This window comes from Canis aureus, chromosome 12, assembly GCF_053574225.1.
Source record: "Canis aureus isolate CA01 chromosome 12, VMU_Caureus_v.1.0, whole genome shotgun sequence".
In the NCBI taxonomy this organism is placed as follows: Eukaryota; Metazoa; Chordata; class Mammalia; order Carnivora; family Canidae; genus Canis; species Canis aureus.
This window is the reverse complement of record NC_135622.1, coordinates 2,050,731-2,074,955: the sequence shown is the minus strand read 5'-3', so window position 1 is coordinate 2,074,955 and position 24,225 is coordinate 2,050,731. Positions and strand designations below refer to the sequence as shown.

The 24,225-nt window shown below is 40.7% G+C and overlaps 1 protein-coding gene and 1 long non-coding RNA gene across 47 annotated transcripts in view; one reads left to right on the top strand and one right to left on the bottom strand.

The window, feature by feature from the left end:
- LRIG2 (leucine rich repeats and immunoglobulin like domains 2) overlaps positions 1-24,225 on the bottom strand; it is a 154,815-nt gene that overhangs the window by 97,062 nt on the left and 33,528 nt on the right. For 44 of the 46 annotated variants that reach the window (XM_077916176.1, XM_077916181.1, XM_077916129.1 and 41 more), the window contains one exon: positions 8,961-9,058. In XM_077916176.1, the coding sequence (XP_077772302.1) occupies positions 8,961-9,058 (98 nt within the window). Of the gene's footprint in view, positions 1-5,406; positions 5,550-8,960; positions 9,059-24,225 lie in introns of those variants that run through there. The other 2 variants (XM_077916133.1, XM_077916135.1) reach the window with 1 other exon arrangement.
- Positions 1,723-22,972, top strand: LOC144324791 (uncharacterized). The gene is made up of 3 exons (XR_013390216.1): positions 1,723-1,890; positions 8,992-9,133; positions 22,583-22,972. It is a non-coding gene; the product is annotated as an uncharacterized LOC144324791 (long non-coding RNA).

Here is a 24,225-nt window from a genome sequence, read left to right as displayed (position 1 = left end):
CTTTCCCTGGATGCTGTCCCAACTAAACCAAAGCTGGCTCTAATTTAGTTAATTAGCTAAAGCTACAAGCATTGTCACAACAAGAGAATAACCAGAAAGGCTCTCTGACCCTCTCTCTCTCTCTCTCTCTCTCTTTCTCTCTCATCTTCCTTTCTCACCCCCATTCCTCAGGTGCTCTGCTCTCTTCCCTTACCATCAAACAGAGCTCTCTAAAAATGCATTCTACCATAAAAGATCAGAGCAGGGTTTTCCAACAGGGGTCCAGGACTTTTACTATTCCTACCCCCACCCTCATTACCCTGAAGTCTCCAAAGGGGTCTGAGAGAGCTGTTCTCTCCATTTCAAAGGAGTCTAATAGAAATTGTGAATTCTTTTCAGGCTACTCAGATTCCTTGTTTTTATCTGGTGTCCCATCAACTCAGTATAATAGGCCTGATTGTCTTTTTTTTTTTTTTTTTTTAAGATCTTATTTGAGAGACAGAGTGAGCTAGTGAGAGAGAGCATGAGGTGGAGAGGGGTAGAGGGAAAGGGAGAAGCAGATTCCCTGCTGAGCAGGGACCCAACTCTGGGCTGGATCCAGGGACTCCAGGATCATGGCCTGAGCCAAAGGCAGATGCTTAACCGACTGAACCACCCAGGTGCCCCAGGCCTGATTGGCTTATAGGAAATTGAATTAATCAATAAAGGATATTTGTCTGGCAGGTTGAAACCTTTCAAAGCACTGAGATGTACCCTTGAGAGCTATGTAGCAGTGAAATTTAGGTCTTTGCAATTTAATCTCCACTAACAAGGTCTTAATCCAAAGGGATCAGCTCCTTAGTAAACATTCAAGTAACAGGGCCATTGTGTAGGAGGAAAAAGGTATAGATTGAAAGATTGAAGATATGTTGATCTGGATATCTGTGTTCATAATGCAGAAGAACCAATAGACCACACTGGTTAAAGTAATGAACTTTTTAAAAAAAAATGTATTTTCTTTTATTAAGTAGGTTCCACACCTCAGCCCCAGTGCGGGGCTTGAACTCACAACCCTGAGATCAAGACCTGAGCTGAGATCAAGAGCTGAATGCTTAGGCGTGCCTGGGTGGCTCAGTCAGTTAAACGTCTGTCATGATCCCAGGGTCCTGGGATGGTGCCTTGTGTCGGGCTCCCTGCTCAGTGGGGAGCCTGCTTCTCCCTCTCCCTCTGCCTGCCACTCCCCCTGCTTGTGCTCTCTCTCTCTCTGTCAAATAATAAATAAGTAAAATCCTAAAAGGAGTGTGAGAGAGTGTGTCAAATGTTAACCGATGAACCACCCAGGCACCTCGAAGGTAATGGACTTTGACAGTAGAAGAACACTGTTCAAATCCTGACTCTGTCACTTGTTAGAAGTTACTAATCAAATTATTAAACATTGTGCATCAGTTTTCTCATCTGTGAAATAATAGTAACTATCCCATAGGATTGCCAACTGGGTGTATGGGATAATGCGCTTGAAGTGCAGGATTCCTGACACTATAATCACTGCTCAGCAAATGCTGTCTTAAAATTTTTTCGAAGGACCATAACCCAAACTGGTCTTCCACTGTGATGCAGGATATCTCCTCCTCCCCCGTCTGCCGAGCAACTAGTTCCTTTTTCACCCCCTGGACAAACTGGATGTTTTGGCTGATGTTGGAAAACCCCTGGAGCAAAAGCTGAGGGAAAGTACAGTCTGGGTCCAAAGGCCAAGTAGCAATCTTTTTGCCCCAAGTGAGGCTGCCAGCGGGCAATAGTGTAGAGGGCATCAGGGTTGGTGGCACATGGAGGAGTGTAAAGAAGAGAACTTCCCCCAGATTGCAGGAAGCCCACTGTCTGGTGTAGAGCCAGGAGTCAGCTTGGCAAAGAGAGATCCGCCCAAACCAGATCTGGGTAAGTCTAATTGTTGGATGTGTGTAGGTGCTTGCGAGGGAAGACCTTCCTCTAGTAGTAAAGGCTCAGAGATTCAGGGCAGGGGACTGGTCCAGGAACAAGGAACACTTGGCAGTGCAGCGCCACCACCTCGCAGAACACTAACTCCTGCTATCCCTCTAAGCTGCCCCTCCCCCCACCAGCTGCCAGGGTAATCGCCCTAAAGCGCTACTTCAATCATGTCACTCCTCAGTTAAACTGTCTGTGACACCTACGGAATTAAGCACGGACTTTGTAGCCTCTCCAGTGTGCACCCAACTTATCGTCCGTGCTCCGTGTCACGTGCCGGATTGCGGTACTCATTGTTCCCTGAGTTCATCCTGAGCTCTGGCTTCTCCGCGCCTTCCTTTCTTCATCTTTTTCTCTTCCTCCTCCACCTCCTCCTTCCTCATTGCCATTGTCATCCTTTTTTTTTTTTTTTAAGACTTTAAGTCATCTCTACCCTCAACGTGGGGCTCGAACTTACAACCCTGAGATTAACAGTAGCACGCTCCACTGATCAAGCCAGCCAGATGGCCCATTCCTTTATTCTTTAGTCGCTCTTAGGAATAGCCTCTTGTTCCCTCCCATCTCAGATGACATCCCTCCCATAACAGTTTCCAGTAACCCTCTCCCAATTCCCCCAGCATTCTCTCCTCTGAAACTTGGGCATGGAAGGTTCTTTGTAAATTTGGTTTTCTACCAGCAATCAGATTGTTAGCTCCTTAAGGTAGGTACAGTGTCTGAGTGGGTGGTTCCCTCTGCCAGTACTTGTATGACTGCTGAATTGAATCAAGCTGAAAAACCCTTTCTTCCCCAAGACTCTCTTCATATACATTCCCCTAAAAATCCTCCTCCAAGTGAATTAATTTTTTTTAAAGATTTTATTTTTTTTATTCATGAGAGATACACAGAGAGAGGCAGAGACACAGACAATGGGAGAAGCAGGTTCCCATGGGGAGCCTGATGTGGGACTCGATCCTCAGGACTCCAGGATCATGCCCTGAGCCAAAAGCAAACAATCAACAACTGAGCCACCCAGGCGTCCCAAAACAGAATTGATCCTTCCAATTTTACTGAGCAGGAAACTGAGGTCTGGAGAATAAAAATAACTGGTATAGAGGCGGTGGGGGGTGGGGGTGACAGTGCGACAGAGGCCACATGGAAACTTCCATAGCAAAGTCAACCCAGGGGTGATTCTGCTTGTCTTTCTTTTAGTCTCTCTTGTCTCAAGGCTACTGTGACAGCCTGGAATGGATTAAACCATGAATAGCAACTGTTGGTCTCTAAGCCTGGGGTGAAGTAGTAAGTCTCATTAACTCTGTCCTTAGAATTTTTAAAAGTGAAAAGAAAGAGGGAAAGAAATTTTGCCCCCAGAGAAATGTACTGCAACATGAAATCATCCACAGCTTTAACATTTCAATGTTTTTCTTCTCTGAAGATACCGGGACAGCCTGTCTCTGCTGTTTTTCATCATATAAATTGCTCTGCTTGAAAGGCAAGTGGGGGTAAATATAGCAGCAGTATCTCTGATGTAACATTCTTTGACCTGGCCTGGACATGTCCTTGACATTGTCCTTTAGAAAGGAAAGAGGAGAGAAAATATGTCCTTGCTACTGTATGTAAGAGAAACTCTTCTTCCTAGCCGTTATCAGGGGACAGGAGACAGATGAGTATAAGGAATCAAAATAAAGGAGCGAAGGATGCTAGCGATTTGTCAGGTCTCCTGTGTTTGGCTGTCTGGCAGGCCGGCCAGAGCCAGTCAATCAGCAGTATTTACCAAGGTGGAGGTGGCCAGATGCCCTGAACTGGAAATCACACACGGTTCCACTTCCAGTTCTGCCCGTTGCATTTTGAAAAGCGTCTTGCCTAAAATATTTTGTTGTCTTACTGGATCCCATTTTCCCCTTATTCTCTTTCCAGGCTCGTTTTCCTTAAGGCAACAACTTATAGTTAGCAATAATGCAATTTTAATTTAAAAGTGGTCAGAATACACATCAGAATGATCACTGTGGTTATTTCCCTCTGGTGAGAGGTCAGGGAGCTAGAGGCTGGGAGGCGGGCAGAGTGAATGCCGCAGGGATCTTGGCTCTGTACTGTGGGGCTCTTTCACAATGAGAATGATTAGTAAATTGCATGTGTAATTTTTCAACTAGGGAAGGAATGAAATAATGGATTGAGAAACAGCTCACTTGTGATTTATATGTGACACTTGATTTAAGCATATTATGAGCTCTCAAATCCCCACAAAGTAAAGTATCTGTTGGGTAGGTTAACTGCAATTTTCTTATTTCCAGTGTCTGGGATAACATCTCAACTCTTTCTTTTTTTAAATTTTGCATCCCTAATGTAAAATTTAAACTATGTGCCACAGATAAAAATGTAATTTATGTATGTATAAGCCATATATAGTGGGTTTATATGTATGTATACTTCCGTCTACCCATTTCTTTCTGTCGAATACCTACTTCTTTATTTTCTGAATAAGAAATGAGAGAACCTTTTTTTTTTTTTTTTGGAGTTTCATTTTTTTGTAATTTTTTAAAAAGATTTTATTCATTTATTTGAGAGAGAGCGAAAGCACAAGTGGGGTGAGGGGCAGAGGGAGAAGCAGACTCCCCACTGAGCAGGGAGCCCATGGTGAGTCTTGTTCGGGGATGCTAAGGGCATGACCTGAGTGCAGTCAGATGCTTACACTCCTGAGCCACCCAGGCAACCCACGAGAGAACCTTCTGATGATGACCACTGGCATGTGTGCTCACTGCCCCCTTTCTGAAGGCTGCTAGTCCAATTAAGACAGCCCCACTGTCCCACAAGTTAATGTATACATTCATGTAAGCAAGATCCCTCACCCAGTGCCCAGCATGGGATACCACTCTATCAGACCTGGGAAGCCTTCTCTCCTCCCCTGTGTCTAGAGAAGAAGACAGAGTCAACACCAAAGAATTTCAGTGTGTAAGCATGTGGCCTTAGGAAAGCTACAGCTAGGCAGAGTTAGATATGCTGGCTCCTTGATGCTAAGCAAATGATGGGAAGGACTTACGGAGGGTCATCCCCAGCCCCCACCCAAGCCTGTTGCCTGGGGCGTGCTCCTGAAAAAGTTTACCTAACTTCCACCTAGAAAAACAGAGCTCTCCTCTGGAATTCAGCACAGTTTAGAAAGGTCAGAGAAATTCACAGCCTGGGGCCCTATGTCTGTCTGCCTGGTGTCAAAACAACCAGATACTCTTCTTTCTGCTTTGCAGTTTATAAAGCCCTATGAGAGGCCAGGATCTGAATAACAGGCCTGGGATCTGGATTTTAAAAATAAAAAATAAATTTAAAAACAACAACAACACAGAGAGAAGGAAGTGAAGATGAAGAAAAAAGACACTAGTACAGCCCGAGAGACCCTGTATCCTAGATGCCAATAACCTTGTATCTCTTACCTCACTTTTTACAACCTCCCTTATTCCCAAAAGTAAGATTTGTCCCCATTTCAGAGACACTCAAGCTCACAGGCTGGGCAGCATGTCCAGGGTCACACAGCAACAAAGTGGCAGAACCAGAAGATGAACCCATCTGCTTTGACCCCTGATCCATTGAGCGCTCCATCCACAGCTCCACGTGCGGAAACTGAATCCCTGAGCATTTTCTGGGACCTGCAGAACGTCACAAAGCTAGTAAATAGCAAGGCTGGCATCTGCCTGTAATTCTGATCTCAAACTTGAGGTAGATAGTCTATGTTTAATAAGATGTTCTGTTTGCTGATGGGAAACAAAAGGTGGGGTGGAAGAAAATGAGAGGTCACATAAGAATTGACCTATTTAGATTCGATAACCCAGGCTGCGGGCATGGTTTGCAGGGAGAGGTCCTTAAACTAAAAGGTGACACCATGAAGTCACAAATCAGAGCAATGAGTAGGTTATGAAACCTGGCAAATCCAGGAATCTGTACCAGAGAGAGCAGTCTTCAGTTTTCCTTCTCAGCCTTAATCAAGTCTTTAAATCAACAGCTTAATTTATTTTTATTTTTATTTATTTATGATAGTCACAGAGAGAGAGAGAGAGAGAGAGAGAGAGAGGCAGAGACACAGGCAGAGGGAGAAGCAGGCTCCATGCACCGGGAGCCCGATGTGGGATTCGATCCCGGGTCTCCAGGATCGCGCCCTGGGCCAAAGGCAGGCGCCAAACCGCTGCGCTACCTAGGGATCCCCAACAGCTTAATTTTTGAAATAAAATGATACATGTTCACAATTCAAAATTCAAAAGATACAAAAGATAGAATGTGAAAAGTCACTCACTTTCCATTCCCTGCCCTCACAGCGAGCCTGACCAGCATAGGGTATCCAGAGACCTTGATTCTGCCTAAATACAGAGGGTTCTGGATATTGTATTAGAAAAAATATCTGTTCACGCGGTATGATGACAATTGTGAAAAGATCCGATGCCTTGTCCAAAATATATCTCCATGAGCCTTGTACCACTTTCCCCTTCAAACGAGAAGGAAGTTCCCCCAGTGAGTGTTCCTCCTGGATGGGAGGAACAAAGCAAAGATGGGAATAGCACTTCCAGAACTACACAGGAAAAGGGAAATGGTCAAACTTAGTGCTTTTGCTTAAGGGCCTTTCTGTTCATCAACCTAAAAATTATTTTCTCTGGTTATTTTGCTATCCCCATTCTCATCCTCAAAACAAATGCCCATCTGGGGAAGCCCTGAGGGGTCCTCACTAAGGCAAATTTAATGTTAGGATTTTAAATGTGATACATTTTCCCCGATAGCCCCACAATTTCTAGAAGAGCCAATTTGACACAAACTAGATTTTGCTTACAGGTGAAATGTGAGGAATATCTAAATCAAATGGCTTCCTCCCCTTCCTGATGCCCTGTCACTGACCTCTCAAGAGCATAATTTATGAAGACCCTCTTTTTTTCCTTCCCTTTTTTTTGTTTCAATTTTTTATTTAAATTCTAGTTAGTTGACATAGAGTGTAATATTAGTTTTGGGAGTAGAATTTAGTGACTCATCACTTACATATAATACCCAGTGCTCATCACAAGTGCCTTCCTTAAAAAAAAAACAAAACAGAAAAACAAGTGCCTTCCTTAATACTCCCCGCTCCCCCTTTAGGCCATCCTCCATCCACCCCCCTCCATCAACCCTTAGTTTATTGTGTATCCTTAAGAGTCTTCCCCTTTCTCAAAGTAAAACAACAAGAAAGTTGAAGAAGCCCTCTCAACTTCCCAAATGTTAATCAGGCTTGCAATTGAAATACCTGAGGACACAGAGCTCACACCGGCTTTGTCTGTGTCTTTCCAAATCAGAACAAAGTCTTTGCCCAACTTTGCTGCTAAAGGTTCTGTCCTGTTTCTGTCCTTCTTTATCAAACTCATCTAACAAATTATCTGCACTTACCGTTATCTTCAGCCCTTAACTTTCAATAAATTGGTTTTGGTCTCTATTGAAAATGTAATTAGGGGGCATTATGTACTCCTGAATAGGTGGATTCAAATGCCCCTCCTCAGTCTTGACTGACATCCAGAGTCTCCTATTCAATTTGTTACTATAAATCACACTCTAAGTGATCGTTCTTTTTTGTTTAGTAAATGTTTAAAAAATTTAATTACATGACAGTATAGCACCATTAGTATTAGTAGTATGTAGTTCTATCTACATAAAAGGCAGGAAAAGTCACCCACAATGCCACTACCCTAAAACAGATAAACTTTTTTTAAAAGTCATGTTTATAGGGCATCTAGCTCAATACATTATAGTTCATCTTGTGGAATGCTATGCAACATTTGAAAACGATGAGACAGATCCATACATATGAAAACACTCCCATAGTATCTATAAAATGAACATAGCATGATGTATGACAATATATATAATACTATTTGTGTATTTTTATAACTATATTTCATGCTGGGATATGTATGCAAATTTTCTGTAAGGACATACAAGACACACTCAACAGTGATTGCTTGTAGACTCCAGAAAAAGGGAATGGCTGATAGGAAAAAAGGATTTGATTTTTTTATTTATATTTTTCTGGATTGGTTGATTTGTTTTCCATATAATTTAAAAAATATTACATCTAAAACAAAAGTTATGTTTGTGTGTAATCAATTCTTTGGAAATAAATAGAACAATTAAATGTCTACACATGTAACACATGAAGCTCATTAATTATGTAATTAGTATTCAAAAGCAGTTTAATTACATTTGAAAAATATTTGAGGGTTAAAGAGAGAGAAAGAGACAAAATAAGAAACAGACTCTTGGGATCCTGGCTGGCTCAGTTAGTGGAGCATGTGATTCTTGATCTCAGGGTTGTAGGTTTGAACCTCATGTTGGGTATGGAGATTACTTAAAAATCTTAAAAAAAAAAAGAAAAGAAAAGAAACAGACTCTTAACTATAGAGAACAAACTGATGGTTACTGAAGTGGACATGGGTGGGGGACAGGTGAAATAGATGATGGGGATGAAGGAGTGCACTTGTGGTGAGCACCGGGTATTGCATGGAAGTGCTGAATTATTATATTGTGCACCTGAAACTAATGTAACACTGTGTTAACAAAAGAAGAAGAAAAAAAAGTATTTGAAAGTGACATTTAATTTCATTTTATACAAAATTCACAAAATTGTATGATAATTTTTGGGAAATGATAACCAAACACACATTAAACATTACTTGCTTGTAGCTTAATAATTTCAAAAGAAAAATTACACAAAATTCAACATTTTTATAGTGAATTATGATATTTGATTTGGAATATGATTGTATATTTTAACATGTATGTAGGTTACTACAAATGATCCCAAAAGATAACAATGCCTAGAGCACAAGAGGCTCTTAAATTGGGACTATATAAACATGCATTTACCATATAAATGCAGAACCTCTGATGCTATCTATGCCTCCCAATTGTTTCTCGGACCCCCAGGCTGTCCAGGGATGCTGAAGGCATCCTGGAGGTGGACAGAATCCTCTAGAGACAGAAATCCTCTGCTGCCTGACAGTGAGCCTCAGCAGCCCCGGAGTAGGGATGGGCCTGGGGTGGACACTGACCTCGGCTGATGTGGTGCTTCTCCCCAGACAGGATTCCAGGGCTGTCAATGATGCTGATGTTCTTCAGGACCTGATTGGGCAGCTGGGAGCACATGAATCTGGAAAAAAGGGATCAAAGGCGGGATCAGGAATTACACATCTCCAAGCTCTGAGGAGCTCCCTGGCCTCTCAAGGTTACTGACATTGTCTGTAAAGTGGGGGCTCGCAGGGGACTTACAGTTCCTCCACTGGTGCCATGGGGATTAGATGCTGGACCATGAGGCAGGTATGGCAAGGTACCTTGGCACCTGCCTGCAACTTGCCACCAGATCCTTAACTGTTAATTTTGATTTTAGCTGATATTTACTGAACACTTGGATATATTTCTTAAAGATTTATTTATTTGAGAGAGAGAGCAGAGGGAGAGAGAACACACAAGTGCAGGGGAGGGGCAGAGGGAGGAGAATAGCAGAGTAGGGAGCCCAATATGGGACTCAATCCCAAGACCCTGGGACCACGACCTGAGCCAAAATCAGATGCTTAACCAACTACGCCACCCAGGCACCCCTGAATACTTAGATATTTTACAAACATCATCTCATTTGTTCCTCATAGTAACCCCTTGAGGAAGAAATTCCTATTAATGTCAGAGAAGTAACTTACTCAGCATATCACTAGAATGCTCCAAACTATATAAAACATGAATCTGCATCAAATTCTACTTTTGCTTTTGCCCTCCCTCCTTGCCTTGGCTTTAGAACCACCTGTGGCCAACCTTTAAGGCCACAGGGGCAGGGAATATTGCTTCCAGAAAGCAGTAGCAGGTCTGCTGATAAACCAGCTAAGACCTGCTTTTCTATTCAACTTCTTTTAAGAAAGATACTTTTTTTAAAAGGTGAATTTTATGGCATGTGAATTATATCTCATTGAAAAAAAGAAAGATAATTTTCATGCTGGAAGGGGAAGAACAAACATAGATAAGAAACTTGAAGTTCCACTGAGGTGAGATAAAATGAGATATTCTGCTGGTTTTCACAAAACAAGACTAGAAGTCCCAAATACTGAAAGATGGTGAATTGCCAGTGTGATGACAAACCACAAATGAAAATATAAAAATTATTTTGACAGTGGGAGAAGTGTCAGAAGGCGAGATGTACTGATTTTCAAGTGTGAAAAAGGATTGCTTTTAAAGATAGGAGATTGGGTCAAACCTGCTTAAAGTAATTTTCTATCTAGAAAGTATGACTGGGAAATAGACCAGGGTTTTTTTTTTTTTTTTCATTATAAATATTTGGTATGAGGCACGTGGATGGCTCAGTCAGTTGAGTGACTGCCTTCAGCTCAGATCATGGTCCCAGGGTCCTGGGATTGAGCCCCGAGCCCTGCCGAACAGGGAGCCTGCTTCTCCCTCACCCTCTTCCTCTGCCCTCCCACTCGTGCTTGCTTTCTCTCTCAAATAAATAAATAATATCTTAAAAATAAGTAAATAAACAAATATTTGGTACTACTTTAAAATTATCTCCATATAATATCTAAACTTTACTCAAAAAAGTGTTTCTGTGTGTATAGAAAAAATGAGATCCTAAAAACCATAGTCTGAAAATCTCTGGTGATCCCTGGGAGATTTCAGTATGAATTATTAAAAGATGTTTTAAGAGCACTTAAAGGAATTGGGGTGCCTAGGTGGGCACAGTCAGTCGGCCAAGCATCCAACTCCCAGTTTCAGCTCAGGTTAGATGCTCAGCATGGAGGCTCCTTGAGATTCTCAGCATGGAGGCTCCTTGAGATTCTATTTCCCTCTCCTTCTACCCTCCCACCCCCCTCTCATGCTCTCTCTTTCTCACATCAATCAATCAATTAATAAAAAAAACACTTAAGGGAATTGACTCTAGGTGCCAACATGGATCCACTAAGGGCAAGTTCATCCAATGAACAAATATTTATTGTGCACCTACTTGAACCTAGTTACTGTGAGAGGCACTCAGGATGAAGCAGAAAACAAAACAGGTATGTTCCTGCCCTTGTGGAACTCTACTGAAGAAGACAAATAATAACAAAAATTATAGCATAATTACAACTTGCGATAAGTGCTATGAAAGAACACATAGGGATTTGTGTGAGTGCATAATTAGAGGAACTGGCCTCATTGCAGGAGGGGGCCATACTAGAAAAATCCTCTGTGAAGCAACAGCATGTAATCAGAGCTCTGAAGGATGAATAGGATGTAGATGGGCAAAGTGTGGGGAGTGCCACAGAGACAATCTAAAAACTATATGTGAAAAATGCATGAGGCAGCCATAATCTTGGCACGCTAGAAGAATGGAGAAAAAGCTGACATGGTTGGAACAGTAAACAGGAGGTGAGTGTAAGAGTGAGACAATTCAGATAACTAGGCCATACCACACAGACTAGTTCTTTTCTTTTTTTTTTTTTAAGTTTTTATTTATTTAAATAATCTTTACCCTAGATGTGGGCCTCAAACTCACAACTCCAACATCAAGAATCACATGCTCTTTCAATTGAGCCAGCCAGGTACCCCATGGCTATTTCCTTTCTTGAAATGAGACTGGACAGGTAGGTTAAAGACATACAAAGACACACTAAATTTATTTCCAGGAAGACATTTAATCAAAGCGCTTGGGAAGAACCACATTATCAGTTTTATAACCAAGTTTGGTGCCAAATCCATCCACTTCTTCCATTCCTTCTGCTCCCCACTAGATAAGGCCACCATCTAAACAAAACTAAATCATACCATTTGAATTCTTAAAGTCCTTCAGTGGCTTCCCATTTGTGACCAGGTTGGGTTCTCCACAAATGTGGAGACCAAGTTTGGGATCCAAGATGTTTATCAGGGTTTTATACCTCTGAAGGTAAAGGGGAGGAAGTAGGACTGGGCAGAGGAAGAAAGCACATAGTGACGCAGGCCCAGTAAAGCTTGGGCCAACCCATCGGGGAGCTCTGGGATGAGGACTGGTCAGCTGTGTCTGGTGCCAGGTCAAGATAAGTAGCATTTATATTATATCCTCACTAACTCAGTCACAGATGTGGTTTGCTCCAGGCAAGGTATGTCCTCAGGCAGCAAGCCTGTTTGCAGCTAAGGCCCTGAAAAAGCTGCCCACTCCAAGCTGTCTGCTGACCACACTCTTCATTTCTGGGCATCAAGCACCTCCTTAAAGGGATCTCTGGGTGTTGTAACTTCTTATCCATCTCATCATTGATTTAGACCTTTAGGACTTCAAAACTCTAAATGATCTGGCTCCTGTCTACCTTTCCTCCACTTGCTTCTGTTCACAATTGGCTCTAGGGACATTGGCCTTCCTGTTTCTTGAAGCTTCCTCAGGGCCTTTGTACTTGCTGTTCTCCTTGTCTGGCTGTTATTATCCCCAGTCTTCATGCATCTAGCTCCTTCTAAAATTGTCTGCCTCCCTTCTCACACTCCCTATTGTGTTGCCCTGTTTCACTTTCCTCATGCATGTAACTAAAATTATCTAAATTATTTTATTTTTGTTTACATTTGTCTCATCAACCAGAATGCAAATTCCATGAGGGTGTGGATCTGATCTCTTTGGTTCACTGCTTCATCCCCAGTCAGTATCTAGAACATAGTATACCTTTGATAAATTTTGTTAAATTGAATTCAGACAAGGTGCAGAAATGTACACTAAATGACACTATAGATAGCTATCATGTTAGCTAATTGAACAACTTGCCGAAATATTATTTATTAGGGTATTAAGGTTAACCTGAAGGGAGATCTCTAGTTGTCTGACACAAATCAGCCTGGTCCTGTCAAATGGTTAAATGTCAATGATTTGCATAGACCATATTGGTGTGATCACTGAGGTGCCTGGGTGGCTCAGTCAGTTCAACATCTGTCTTCAGCTCAGGTCATATGAGATCTTGGGGTCCTGGGATGGAGCTGAGCTCCACATCGGGCTCCCTGCTCAGCAGGGAGTCTGCTTCTTCCTCTCTCTCTGCTTGCCCCTGCTCTCACTCTTTCCATTTCATTCAAATAAATAAGTTAAATCTTTACAATAAATAGTATGATCATCCAAATTTCTGTATTGGTGGTTAATATACTGGATGACAGGTTTCAGATTCAAAAGGACTTGAAAGTGCATCAGAGGCAGAATGGATAATTAAAGTATATTATCCATACAATGAACGTCTGTACAGCAATGAAAATGAGTGAATGACTGGTATCTGCTACATGGGAAACCTCACTAAGGTAATGCTGAGGGAAAGAAACCAGACACACACATATTTCAAAACCAGGCAAAACTATTCTGTGGTTCTCTTGAGGAGGAATGGGGGCAATGATTAGGAGGAGGCATGAAGAAGACTTTTGAGGGGCTGCTAATGTCTATTCCTTGACCTAAGCAGTGGCTTATAGGGATGTGCTTATTTTGCAGTAATTCAGTGATCTGTGCATTTACGATTTGTCCACATTTTTATGTGTATATTATACATCAGTTTTAAAGTTAAGAGTAAAAAAGATCTGGCAGGGATATTTAATTAAAAGCTCAATGTGTAGGTCCTGATTTTAAATGAAAGACTTTTAATATTTTGCCAGTTAGGATTATAATTGCTGTTGACTTGCAGTAAATAATTTTTATTGTACTTAAGCAGTTTTCTTTGATCCCTCATTTCACAGGGGTTTTATTAGAATGACTACTGTAATACCTATTGCAGGGAAGTGGGATAAAAGGTATTTTTATGTGCTGCTATTAAAAAACAAAGTGTTACAGGCTTTTTGAAAAGCAATCTGGCAACAGCTATTATTTAAAAATACATATATCCCTTGGGGCACCTGGCTGGCTCAGTTGGTAGAGCCTGCAACTCTTGATCTTGGGGTTGTGAGTTCGAGCTCCACAGTGGGTGTAGAGATTACTTAAAAATAAAATCTTTAAAAATGCATATTCCCCTTGACCCACCAATCTCAGTTCTGGGAACCTATCCTACTAAAGTAAACCATTAGTTTCAATAAAGCTATTGAAGTAAGAACATCATAGTACATGCATACCAAGATATTTATTAGAGCAATGTTTTCCACATCAACACACATATATACACATGCACATACACACACACACACACACACACACACTATAAATACCACGCATATCCATCAATAGGGGAATAGTTGCAAAAATTATAGTACACCCACATTTTTGGAACATCCATTAAAAGGAACGAATTTGATTTAGAGGGATTTTATTTTTTATTTTTTTAAAGATTTTATTTATTTATGAGAGACATACGGAGAGAGAGAGAGAGACATAGACACAGGCAGAGGAGGAGCAGGCTCCATGCAGGGAGCCTGATATGGGACTCAATCCCGGGACTCCAAGATCACGCCCTGAGCCAAAGGCAGGTGCCAAACCACTGAGCCACGCAGGGATCCCCATGATTTAGAGGGATTTTATACAAGAAATTGTTTTAAGTGAAAGTGAGAGGCAAAAATATAGTTGCTTTGTAAATTACAAAAAAAAAAAAGTCTATTGAAGATGTGTACATTTGTATGTGTCTATATGTGATTATAGGAGCACAGAGAAGATTGTTAAGTAGGTTGATAAAATGGCTATGGAGGGGTAAGAGCTGTTGGCATGACAAAGGAGGAGTTGCAAAGAGGGAGTCAAGGTGAAAAGTAAGTAAGAGCCAAAGGATTTTTTGAAAGCTTTATAGGAGTCATATAATAGATGAAAAATCAAATGAAGTCTTAGTGACAGTAATAGATTATACGGTGTCCAAATCAAAGGATGTAATACAGTGTACTTTATGCTGTTCAGATCAAACCTAGCATATTGTATCAATTTCTGGACACCATGCTAAAAACAAATATCTCTCCTGCCCTCAACAAAATTGTTCTTGTTATAACATGAATGGTCAAGAATTAGGCAAACCTGGGTTCCAATTTCTTTTCAGTCACTTAACATTGTGACCACGGCAAATTACTTAATTCCTCTATGCTTTATTTTCTTAATCTGTACAGTGGGGACAGTTATGGTTCCTATCTCTCAGGGTTATTGTAGGACAATTATATATGCATTCCAGGACTGGCATCTAGAATAAACCCAATAAAAATAATTAACATTGGGCAGCCCCAGTGGCTCAGTGGTTTAGTGCCACCTTCAGCCCAGGGCATGATCCTGGAGACCTGGGATCGAGTCCCACATCGGGCTCCCTGCATGGGGCCTGTTTCTCCCTCTGCCTGTGTCTCTGCCTCTCTCTCTGTGTGTGTCTCTTATGAATAAATAAAAATAAAATCTTAAAAAAATTAACATTATTAGTTGTTAAAGTAAATATTTACTGTGAAAATTAGAATTTACGTATAAGCACGACATTTTTAACATAACCACAATATTACCTTCCTGAGTTAACTACTATTAACTTTTGGATGTTTATCCATTACTCAATGTGATCTGAAAAAATCATTACGAGTGATGATACTTAGGACAAATTATTTTTTATTTATTTTTTATTTTTTTACTTAGGACAAATTAGCAGCTATCTGACATATGAAGGGTTGTCATATGGAGGAGGGTAAACATATTCTGTTGAAGTCACAAAGAACCACAGCAAGCAGTAAGAGTTATGATGAGAGCTGTCCAGCAATGAAATAGGCTGCCCAACACCATGGGGAGCTCCTTGTTACAATAAATAACCAAGTCTTGGCTGGTGACCATTTGCCAGAAAAGTTATGGAAGAAATGCCAGCTTTGGAAGACAGATCAAGCTAGATGACTTATAAACTCTTGCTAACTCTTAACATATGATCAAGAAATACTTGCTGGAGGAATACACATATTAGATTCACAGCCCTCATAAGACAGTTTGCATGGTTCTTACACAATAGTGGGTGAAAGTTCCTATTAAAGTGCATAGGAAATTCCTAGCATAGGTCAGGCAGGGGAACTCTTCCTCATAGAACACTGAGGACGTGCAATTCCACCAATTAATCATATTCAAATGGAGAAAGAAATCAAAGGGAGGGGCAGGCCTGGAAAGAGTTACATCTTATCTTTAGGTACTATTTGTCTGTTTTCTTAATACTCAGGGTCTCTTCCTGGGAACAGTTTCTGACCTGGCAAAATTTCATAGTAATTACTTTGCGGAAAGGAAACAACAAACAGAAAATACATTAATGTGGGTGGGTAAAAAAAAAAATTAAGAACGTGGTGTTGGTGGGAGAGAAGACTAAAGGTCTATGTAAGACCCACCCAAGTGCTTTTGATGTTTGAGCAATTATTATCTTATTATTTTTCCTGCTATAGATGCAGCTGCAATTTATGTAACAGGATGTTTAAAAAGATTAAAGAGAAGCTGTAGTAGGGTTCTGAGGTGATAAGACTCTCTGGAATATGTATTTGTGGACGTTTAGAATATAAGTTCCTGTACATTCTTGGAATAAACCATCTATTTGTTTTTCTTTTTTTTTTTTTTAAGAAACAAGTAAAATTTGTATTTCAATATGGCTGCTTCCTGTCCACAAGTAATACAGAAATAATAAAGCAAAGAGAGCAAACAAATAATAAAGAGAGGTTGGTGCTGGTTCAATCTGTTATCTGTGCTGTTTTAAAATCAGCTTTGACTTTTAGGTCCAAAATATTTTGTCTCTATATTAAGATAAGTGTTTGGAATTTGTTTGGATTAAGCCTGTTCATCCGTAAATGGATTATTCTATTGCTCAAGCAGGAGCGTTGCACAGAATTCATGACTGCAGTAACTTAATCTGAATATTAAAGAAATAATTTTTGGTAGAGGAGATTATGTTACTGAAGTTGAGGTGAGTTAAATTGAGTTAAAAGAGTGTTCTATAGGTGTCTCAGAGAATGACTCACTGGTGTTTAAGACTTTCTGCCATGTGGGCTGCTATCTTATCTTACATCATAAATTGGCAACAGGCATCAAATAAAAAGGGCTTTGAGGTATATTCTCAGAATTTCTGATTAGTCATATAAAAAACGCTTGTTAATTTCAATTCTTTCTCCTAGCAACCTAGGACAATCTTTTGCATGCTTGTGTACTCTTCGCATCTATTTATAATTTTTTCTAAGCTTTTTTTCTGTTTAAGTTTTAGACATGATGCCTTTTTCCCCCTAAGCACTTCAGTGTGTATTTCCAAAAACAAGGACATTCTCTGGCAGAACCCCAGCATAATTATGCAAATTAAGAAGTCAATATTGGTTCAGTAGAACTATCTAATCTATAGACCTCGCTCAAACTTTGCTCAATTGTCTTGGTAATGTCCATTAGAGTCAAAGAAAATTCCAGATCATACATTGTTGTCAAGATCAATAATCAGTTGTTGAGTATCTTCAGTCTCCTTTAATCTAGACTAGATTTTCCCTACTTTGTTTTTCACGACCTTGACATATTTGAAAAGTTATATAGGCAAGCTGTTTGTAGAGTGTTTCTCAACTTGGGTTGTCTGATATTTCCTCATGATTAGATTCAGGTTATGCATTCTTAGCAGAAATTCCACAGAAGTGACGTTGTGATCTTCTCAGTATATAATAGTGGTTGATTTGTTTCATTACTGTTGGAGTTACCTTTAATGACTTGGTTAAGTTTTTTCTGCTTTCAAATTACTGCTTTTCCCTTCATCATTAACACGTACCTTGTGAGGAGATATGCTGACACTATGTACATATCCTGTCCCTCATCAAACTTTATCCACTAGTTTTAGCATGCATTGATGATTCTTGCCTGACTCAATTATTACTATGATGATTGCCAAATGGTGACTTCATAATTCTTTCATTCCTTTTATACTTTTCAGGTGGTATTCTACTGTACCTTTCTCCATAATTTGGTTGGCTTTTTATGTATACCAGTAGGGATTCACAGACTCCTATTTTATTCAGTGGGTTATAATCTATTAATGACACTACTTATTATGATACTGAGATTGTCCCTGATATAGCTAGTGGGAGTCCCTTCAAACTGTCCTTTTGACATAGCCCTAAAGTTCTTTGAGCTTCCTAACTTTATCACATAATAGTCCAGGTTTTCCTAGTATTTCACTAGTAGCAGCCTTGACATCAGCCACTTTTCTAAGCTCTGGTTCCTTTAGTGGAGAATAGTATTTAGAAAGACTTGGGCTCTAGGTGTGCCAATTTGCACTAGTGTGTCATTGATGTCCCCTCAGAACACAACCTCCCCACTGAACACTTACAAACTTAGAAACAATGTGCTCATACTGATTTTTCCAATTCCAGTCCAGCACTGTGGGATTCATCCTAGCTTTCTTTCTTTCCATACATCTAGAACTTCCTTCTCTGGCAGTGACAAATCTGTGGAACCACAGGCTTTTTAAAAAAAGATTTTATTTATTTATTTGAGAGAGAGTGAGAGCAGGAATGGAGGGAGGAGCAGAGGGAGAGGGAGGGAGAAGCAGACTCTCCACTGAGCAGGGAACCCAACTCAGGGTTTGATCCCAGGACTTCAGGATCATGACCTGAGCTGAAGGCAGACACCCAACCAACTGAGCCACCCAGATGCCCCAGAACCACAGTCTTAACCACTACATTTAACCACTGCTACAAGCACTTTTTCCTTTCCACTTCACTTCAGTGCAATCTCCTGTCATCCTTAAGCCAAACTGTATACACACACTGGTGCTAACAGCCAAAAGCACCTGAAGTACTGAAGATCACTGAAGGGTGATGCTGTCTCTGTTTCTTTGGGTTTCCTAATGTTGACCATTTCAGTCTCTTATACTCGCAATAGAAATTCTACCTGGGGGACACTTGGGTGGCCTAGTGGTTGAGCGTCTGCCTTCAGCTCAGGGCATGATCCCAGATCCCAGAATTCATGATGGAGTCCCACATCAGGCTCCCTGCAGGGAGCCTGCTTCTCCCTCTGCCTATGTCTCTGCCTCTGTGTATGTGTGTCTTATGAATAAATAAATCTTTAAAAAAAATTCTGCCTGGAAAAAACACTCTTCACCCCATTTTTTCTCCACACAGTGACACAGCCACCAGAGAGCTGTTTTAAGGTCCTGATGACTTAGAGATTTTATGGAAACTACTCTTTTGGGTTTTAGGGCCATTTATTTTAACTTCCTTTCCCTAGGACTCAAACATAAATTTGGTCTGTGCCCAGAAACACTCCTCTCTTGTGGTCTACCCTGTCTTGTGGTCCCCTCTCCCATTAGAATAAGCTCTTTCTTAATTCTTCACATATATGAAACCCTGGCAGCCAGGTCCTCCAGATGTGTCTGAATACAAGAATGTGTCAGCTTAAGTTGTCAAAACACCCTCCTCATATTTGTTATGCTCTTAAGTGGCCAGCATTAACAGTCTAATTCAGAAACTCTCCTGAAGACTGAAGACTATACCATGGAAGCAGTCAGAAATCAAAGGACTGCAATTCCATCCCAAGGATCTTATCCAAGGAAAAAAACTCCCTCATGATTCTCCTGGCTGGTGGAGACAGGAGGAAGCTGGAGAGCTTTCAGCTTGAAGACTGCTCTGGGCCACGTTTGATCACAATGACACTATTGTCCAGCAGGCCTCTTAAAACACCATCATCAGGATGTGAATGTTAAATTGTTTTTCTAACAGTGCTAAAAGACACCTAATCTATCATCCCCTGATTTCTCTTGTTTCCAACTGCATGCCTCTGGAGGAGGACTGGCCAGGTTAGCAAAGTAGCAAAAACACTGAAAGATATTAACTAGTTTGTGCATAGAATAAGCCCAAGAGTTAAAGACCTTGATGTCATCATACCTTTCCCTACCTATTGAGCTAACTAGTCACAGATCAGTTACATTTGACCATTTTATTACTAATTTGGTATTTAACAACATGCAATTACTTTACTTCAGTTGAGATAAAATCTCCTGATTACATGAATGAGATAATTCCAAATTAAAGCCTGAGTATATTAAATCTTCAGCATTACAGACATTAACAATAGGGATTCTATTGTGGTTACTGAAATTATTTATTTTACTAGATGTGGCTACATCTCTATGATTAACTATGAGAAGTCTGTTCCGCCAGTCTTCTGGTTGTTTTATGGATTTCTGATGTGGCTGTTTTCTAGATGTGTCCATGGGACAGGTGGGCTTAGGATACTCCTACTCTGCCATCTTTCCAGAAGTCTTGTTTCATTTACTAGAATGTAAGCTTCATGAGGATGGGGAGTTTTGTTTTGTTCATTGCTCTATTCCCAGCACAAGTGTGCCTGAATCACAGCAGGAGCTCAGTACATATTTGTTTTTTTACACATGAAAATGTTGGTGGCACAACAGGAGGAAATGAAAAGAATTAAACTAAATCCTGAAGGAATTATTATTGCCCAGTTATCAGTATTCCAAGCACTATCAATGAGAATGGTAAGGAAGAACTTGGAAAATAGCCACTATTAAGGTGGCCTGAAGAATCAAAGCCACCTTAATCAAGGAGTCACTAATCAAAGCTCCTCTATCCAGTTGTTCAAAGGCTGGGGAAGAGGAGAAGTCTTGCTAAGAACTTACCTAGATTTGGGGCACCTGGGTGACTCAGCTGTTTGGGCACCTGACTCTTGGTTACTGCTCAGGTCATGGTCTTGTGGGTTGTGGGATGGACACCTGAGTCTGGCTCCTCGCTCAGCAGGGAGTCTGCTTGAAAGATTCTCTGGCTCTGTACCCCCCTCCCCTCAAATAAATAAATAAATAAATAAATAAATAAATAAATCCTTTTTTTAAAAGGAGTTACCTAGATCCTTAAAGTTCAAAAATAAGATCCTTTTGAAGTTCAAAAACTTCATGTGGTTTGGGAATGGCTAAGGGAGTGGCCTATGATAACTTGAAGATCCAAAGGCCAAGGGTTAAAAGCAGAAGGGAGAGAGAGGAGAGCTGTTTACATATTATAGGGTAATTAGGAAAATGTATATCTCCTTGTGGGTTTAGATGCAGGGAACTCAAACATTTTCCAAGGTCAGGCCAGTATATAAAATGAGTGATGCAGCTGCATGTGAATAATAAGGAAGAGTAGAGACTGGGGAAAAATGTGAATTGCATACCCCTCCTAAAGACATGAAAAATCATTTAAGGGCCATAAAAATAGCAACATAGGCAGATCAGATATATCTTTCAGAAGAATTTGCTTTATAGGCAGTTTAAGGGTTTTAGATTTTATGTTGTCTCTGTGATTTAACAGTGGCCCCTGAAAGATGTACATGCATGTGTTCTAATAGTCACTGGCTAGACAATTTTAAGAATAAAGAGGCAAAAAAAAAAAGAAAAAAAAAGAATAAAGAGGCATATTTGCTACTCACAGCAGTGAAGAGGCAAACAGGGATCACAACTGGAGATTTCATGTGCCCCCCTGGACTATTCTGTAGGGCTCACATGCCCACCTGAGAGCCATGTCTGGTCAGTCTGTGGGACTTGTCTAAAGCATTTGTGTTGTTTTGACTAAATAACAGACTTGAAGAACGAACTGCTGGGACAGTTCCTGGGATAAGACCAACTCCATGGATAATGACTAGAACTTGCCAAAGATAGGGGGACAACCAAACAGCAGAGGTCGGGAAATGGCGGGACTCTCAGACTTGAAAGTAGCATAGAAAGATTATAGATTGGGTTGCCTACAAGGCAATCTCCTGGCAAAGGTGTAATATTTTGTTCCTTTTGCTGGGATGATTGTAAAGTTTAGTTAGGGGTACCCAGGTAGCTCAGTAAAGTGTCCAACTCCTGATTTCAGCTTGGGTCATGATCTTGGGATTGTGGGATGGAGCCCCATGTTGGGGATCAAGCCCCACATTGAGCTCCAAGGCAGGCTCCACACTCAGCAAGGAGTCTGCTTGAAATTCTCTCTCTCCCTTTCCCTCTGCCAGTTCCAACTCTGTCTCTCAAGTAAATAAATCTTAAAAAAATATAGATTATTTAGCTGAACTACCATTGATACACTAAAATTAGGAATGTACAAAAAATATATAACTTGCCCAATTAGTATCACTAATCTCATTTTGTTCTCCAACCTGACTTCCTCTTATGGTGGGGGAGAGGTCAGGGTACTTAATTTTGCTGGCCTCCTTTCTGCAGTCTTTTGTGGGTTGACTAGGCTGAAACCAGAGTGCATGAAAAATTTCAGAGTAGAATATGGACTGCACTCTTCAAGCAGCAGGTCTATGTGGCCAGGTGTCTAAGTTTCTTTTTCTTTTTTTTTAAGATTTTATTTATTTATTTAAGAAAGAGCACACACAAGTAGGGAGAGGGAGAGAAAGAGAGGGAGAAGCAGATTCCTTGCTGAGCAGGGAGCCCTACATGAGGCTTGATCCCAGGACCCAGGGATCATGATCCAAGCTGAAGGCAGATGCTTAACTAACTGAGCCACCCAGGCACCCTGGAGCCTAATTCTAATTAATGATATTAAGTGAAAGTCTTGATGGGATTTCCAGGAAGACAGTTTAAATAGAGCTCATGCCTATCAAATGCACTGTGAGTTGGGCAATTACAGCAGATTTTGCATTCAGCTTAAAGTTTTTTTCCCTCTGTCTACACTGTGACTTCCTTAAGTTACTTCTACCATGCATTTAGCCTAATAGACCACACTACCTTGTGTGGTAGAGATGTGGAGGGTAAGGGATGAAACTGCAAACAGGAGTATGCCCTGCCTCACATTTACTCTTATGCTGTATCCATCACAGGGCATAACATCCTACAAGAGAACTGTGTCCAGGAGTTCGGGGCATTGATCTGCAGTTAAGTGAGCGGTGGCCCATGATGGAACAAATGACTGGTGAAGAGCAAAGGATGCAGTGGGCACCTGGGAAGACCGTGTAATTTCCAAATTAGGAAACGGACACTCAGAAGGTATATAAACCAATATCCTTCTCCTTTCTTCACTTAGGCTAGAGCATGGAGGTCAGAATCATTCAAGCAGGGCAGCCCGGGTGGCGCAGTGGTTTAGCGCCGCCTGCAGCCCAGGGCATGATTCTGGAGACCCTGGATCGAGTCCCACATCAGGCTCTCTGCATGGAGCCTGCTTCTCCCTCTGCCTGTGTCTCTGCCTCTCTCTGAATAAATAAAATCTTAAAAAAAAAAAAAAGAATCATTCAAGCAGTAATTGTGTTATGCCCTGTTCTTTTGGTGTGCCTTAAAAATCATACAGGAGATATGACTTATTACCTTGGTAAGATGTCATGGAGAGTAAAAGCTTTCACAGCTTTTCTTCAGTCTAAAGCACGTGAAAATTAATAAAAAGAAACCTCACTAAAGTGGCCTTGGGAGTCTAGAATTCTTGGAAGGCTAAAAGGGGTAGCCCTACATTAATTACAGGAAGAATTGCCAATTACAGACCCCAAAAATCAACAGGAAAGAATCATCGACTACAGGTTCCAACAGGAAAGTACATGCTCTGTATCTCATTCAAGAAATCCAGTACCCCAGCAACCCAGCCAAAGAGAAAGCATGATCACCCTAAACTTTTGCTTTCCTTCAATGGACTTGCATTCCAAACAACCCCTCTCAACCTCCTTTTTCTCCATAAAATAAGGTTCCTCTTCTTTATCTGTTTGACTTTTCTATGGTTTTGTCATAGCTTGCATGTCCTAAGTCACACTTCTCCATTATTCCTGAATCAACCCATTTTGCTGGTAAAATAACTGACAATTTTGGCTTTAAGGTTAACAAACAGCTTTCCATATCGTTATTTTTAACAGAGCTTATAAGGTTACAGCTAAAATAATCATATTTTACAAACAAAATTTTCTGAACTTCATAACCTGAGGAGTACAGGACTTCTGAGAGAAGATATATAAAATCTGGACTTACCCTGAAAATTTAGGACATACGGTTACCACAACTGGAATACATAGGCAAATGCATGGACATGTAATTAACCTTAATACTCTTGAAATACTACTTTTGGGGCAGCCCAGGTGGCTCAATGGTTTAGCGCCGCCTTCAGTCCAGGGTGTGATCCTTGAGACCCAGGATTGAGTCCCGTGTTGGGCTTCCTGCATGGAGCCTGTTTCTCTCTTTGTCTCTCTCTCTCTTTCTGTCTGTCTCTCTCTCTCATGAATAAATATATAAACTCTTTTAAAAAAAGAAATATTACTTTTGGCCTTTTCTCACTTAGAGCTTCATTAATTGAAGATTAAGTTTTCTCTTAAGGGTTAAAAAGGTTTAAATCAAGGGAAGGGTTAGACTGGCTGCTTTTTCAGTTCTGGATGGTTTTTATAAGCAGTTTGAGAATCTACAGTGGGATTGATACTGAGCCATGAGAGTGTTTCTGCTTTTTTCCTCTTACTTTCTAATCATTAAATATTGTTCAAGAGGTTATTTGCCA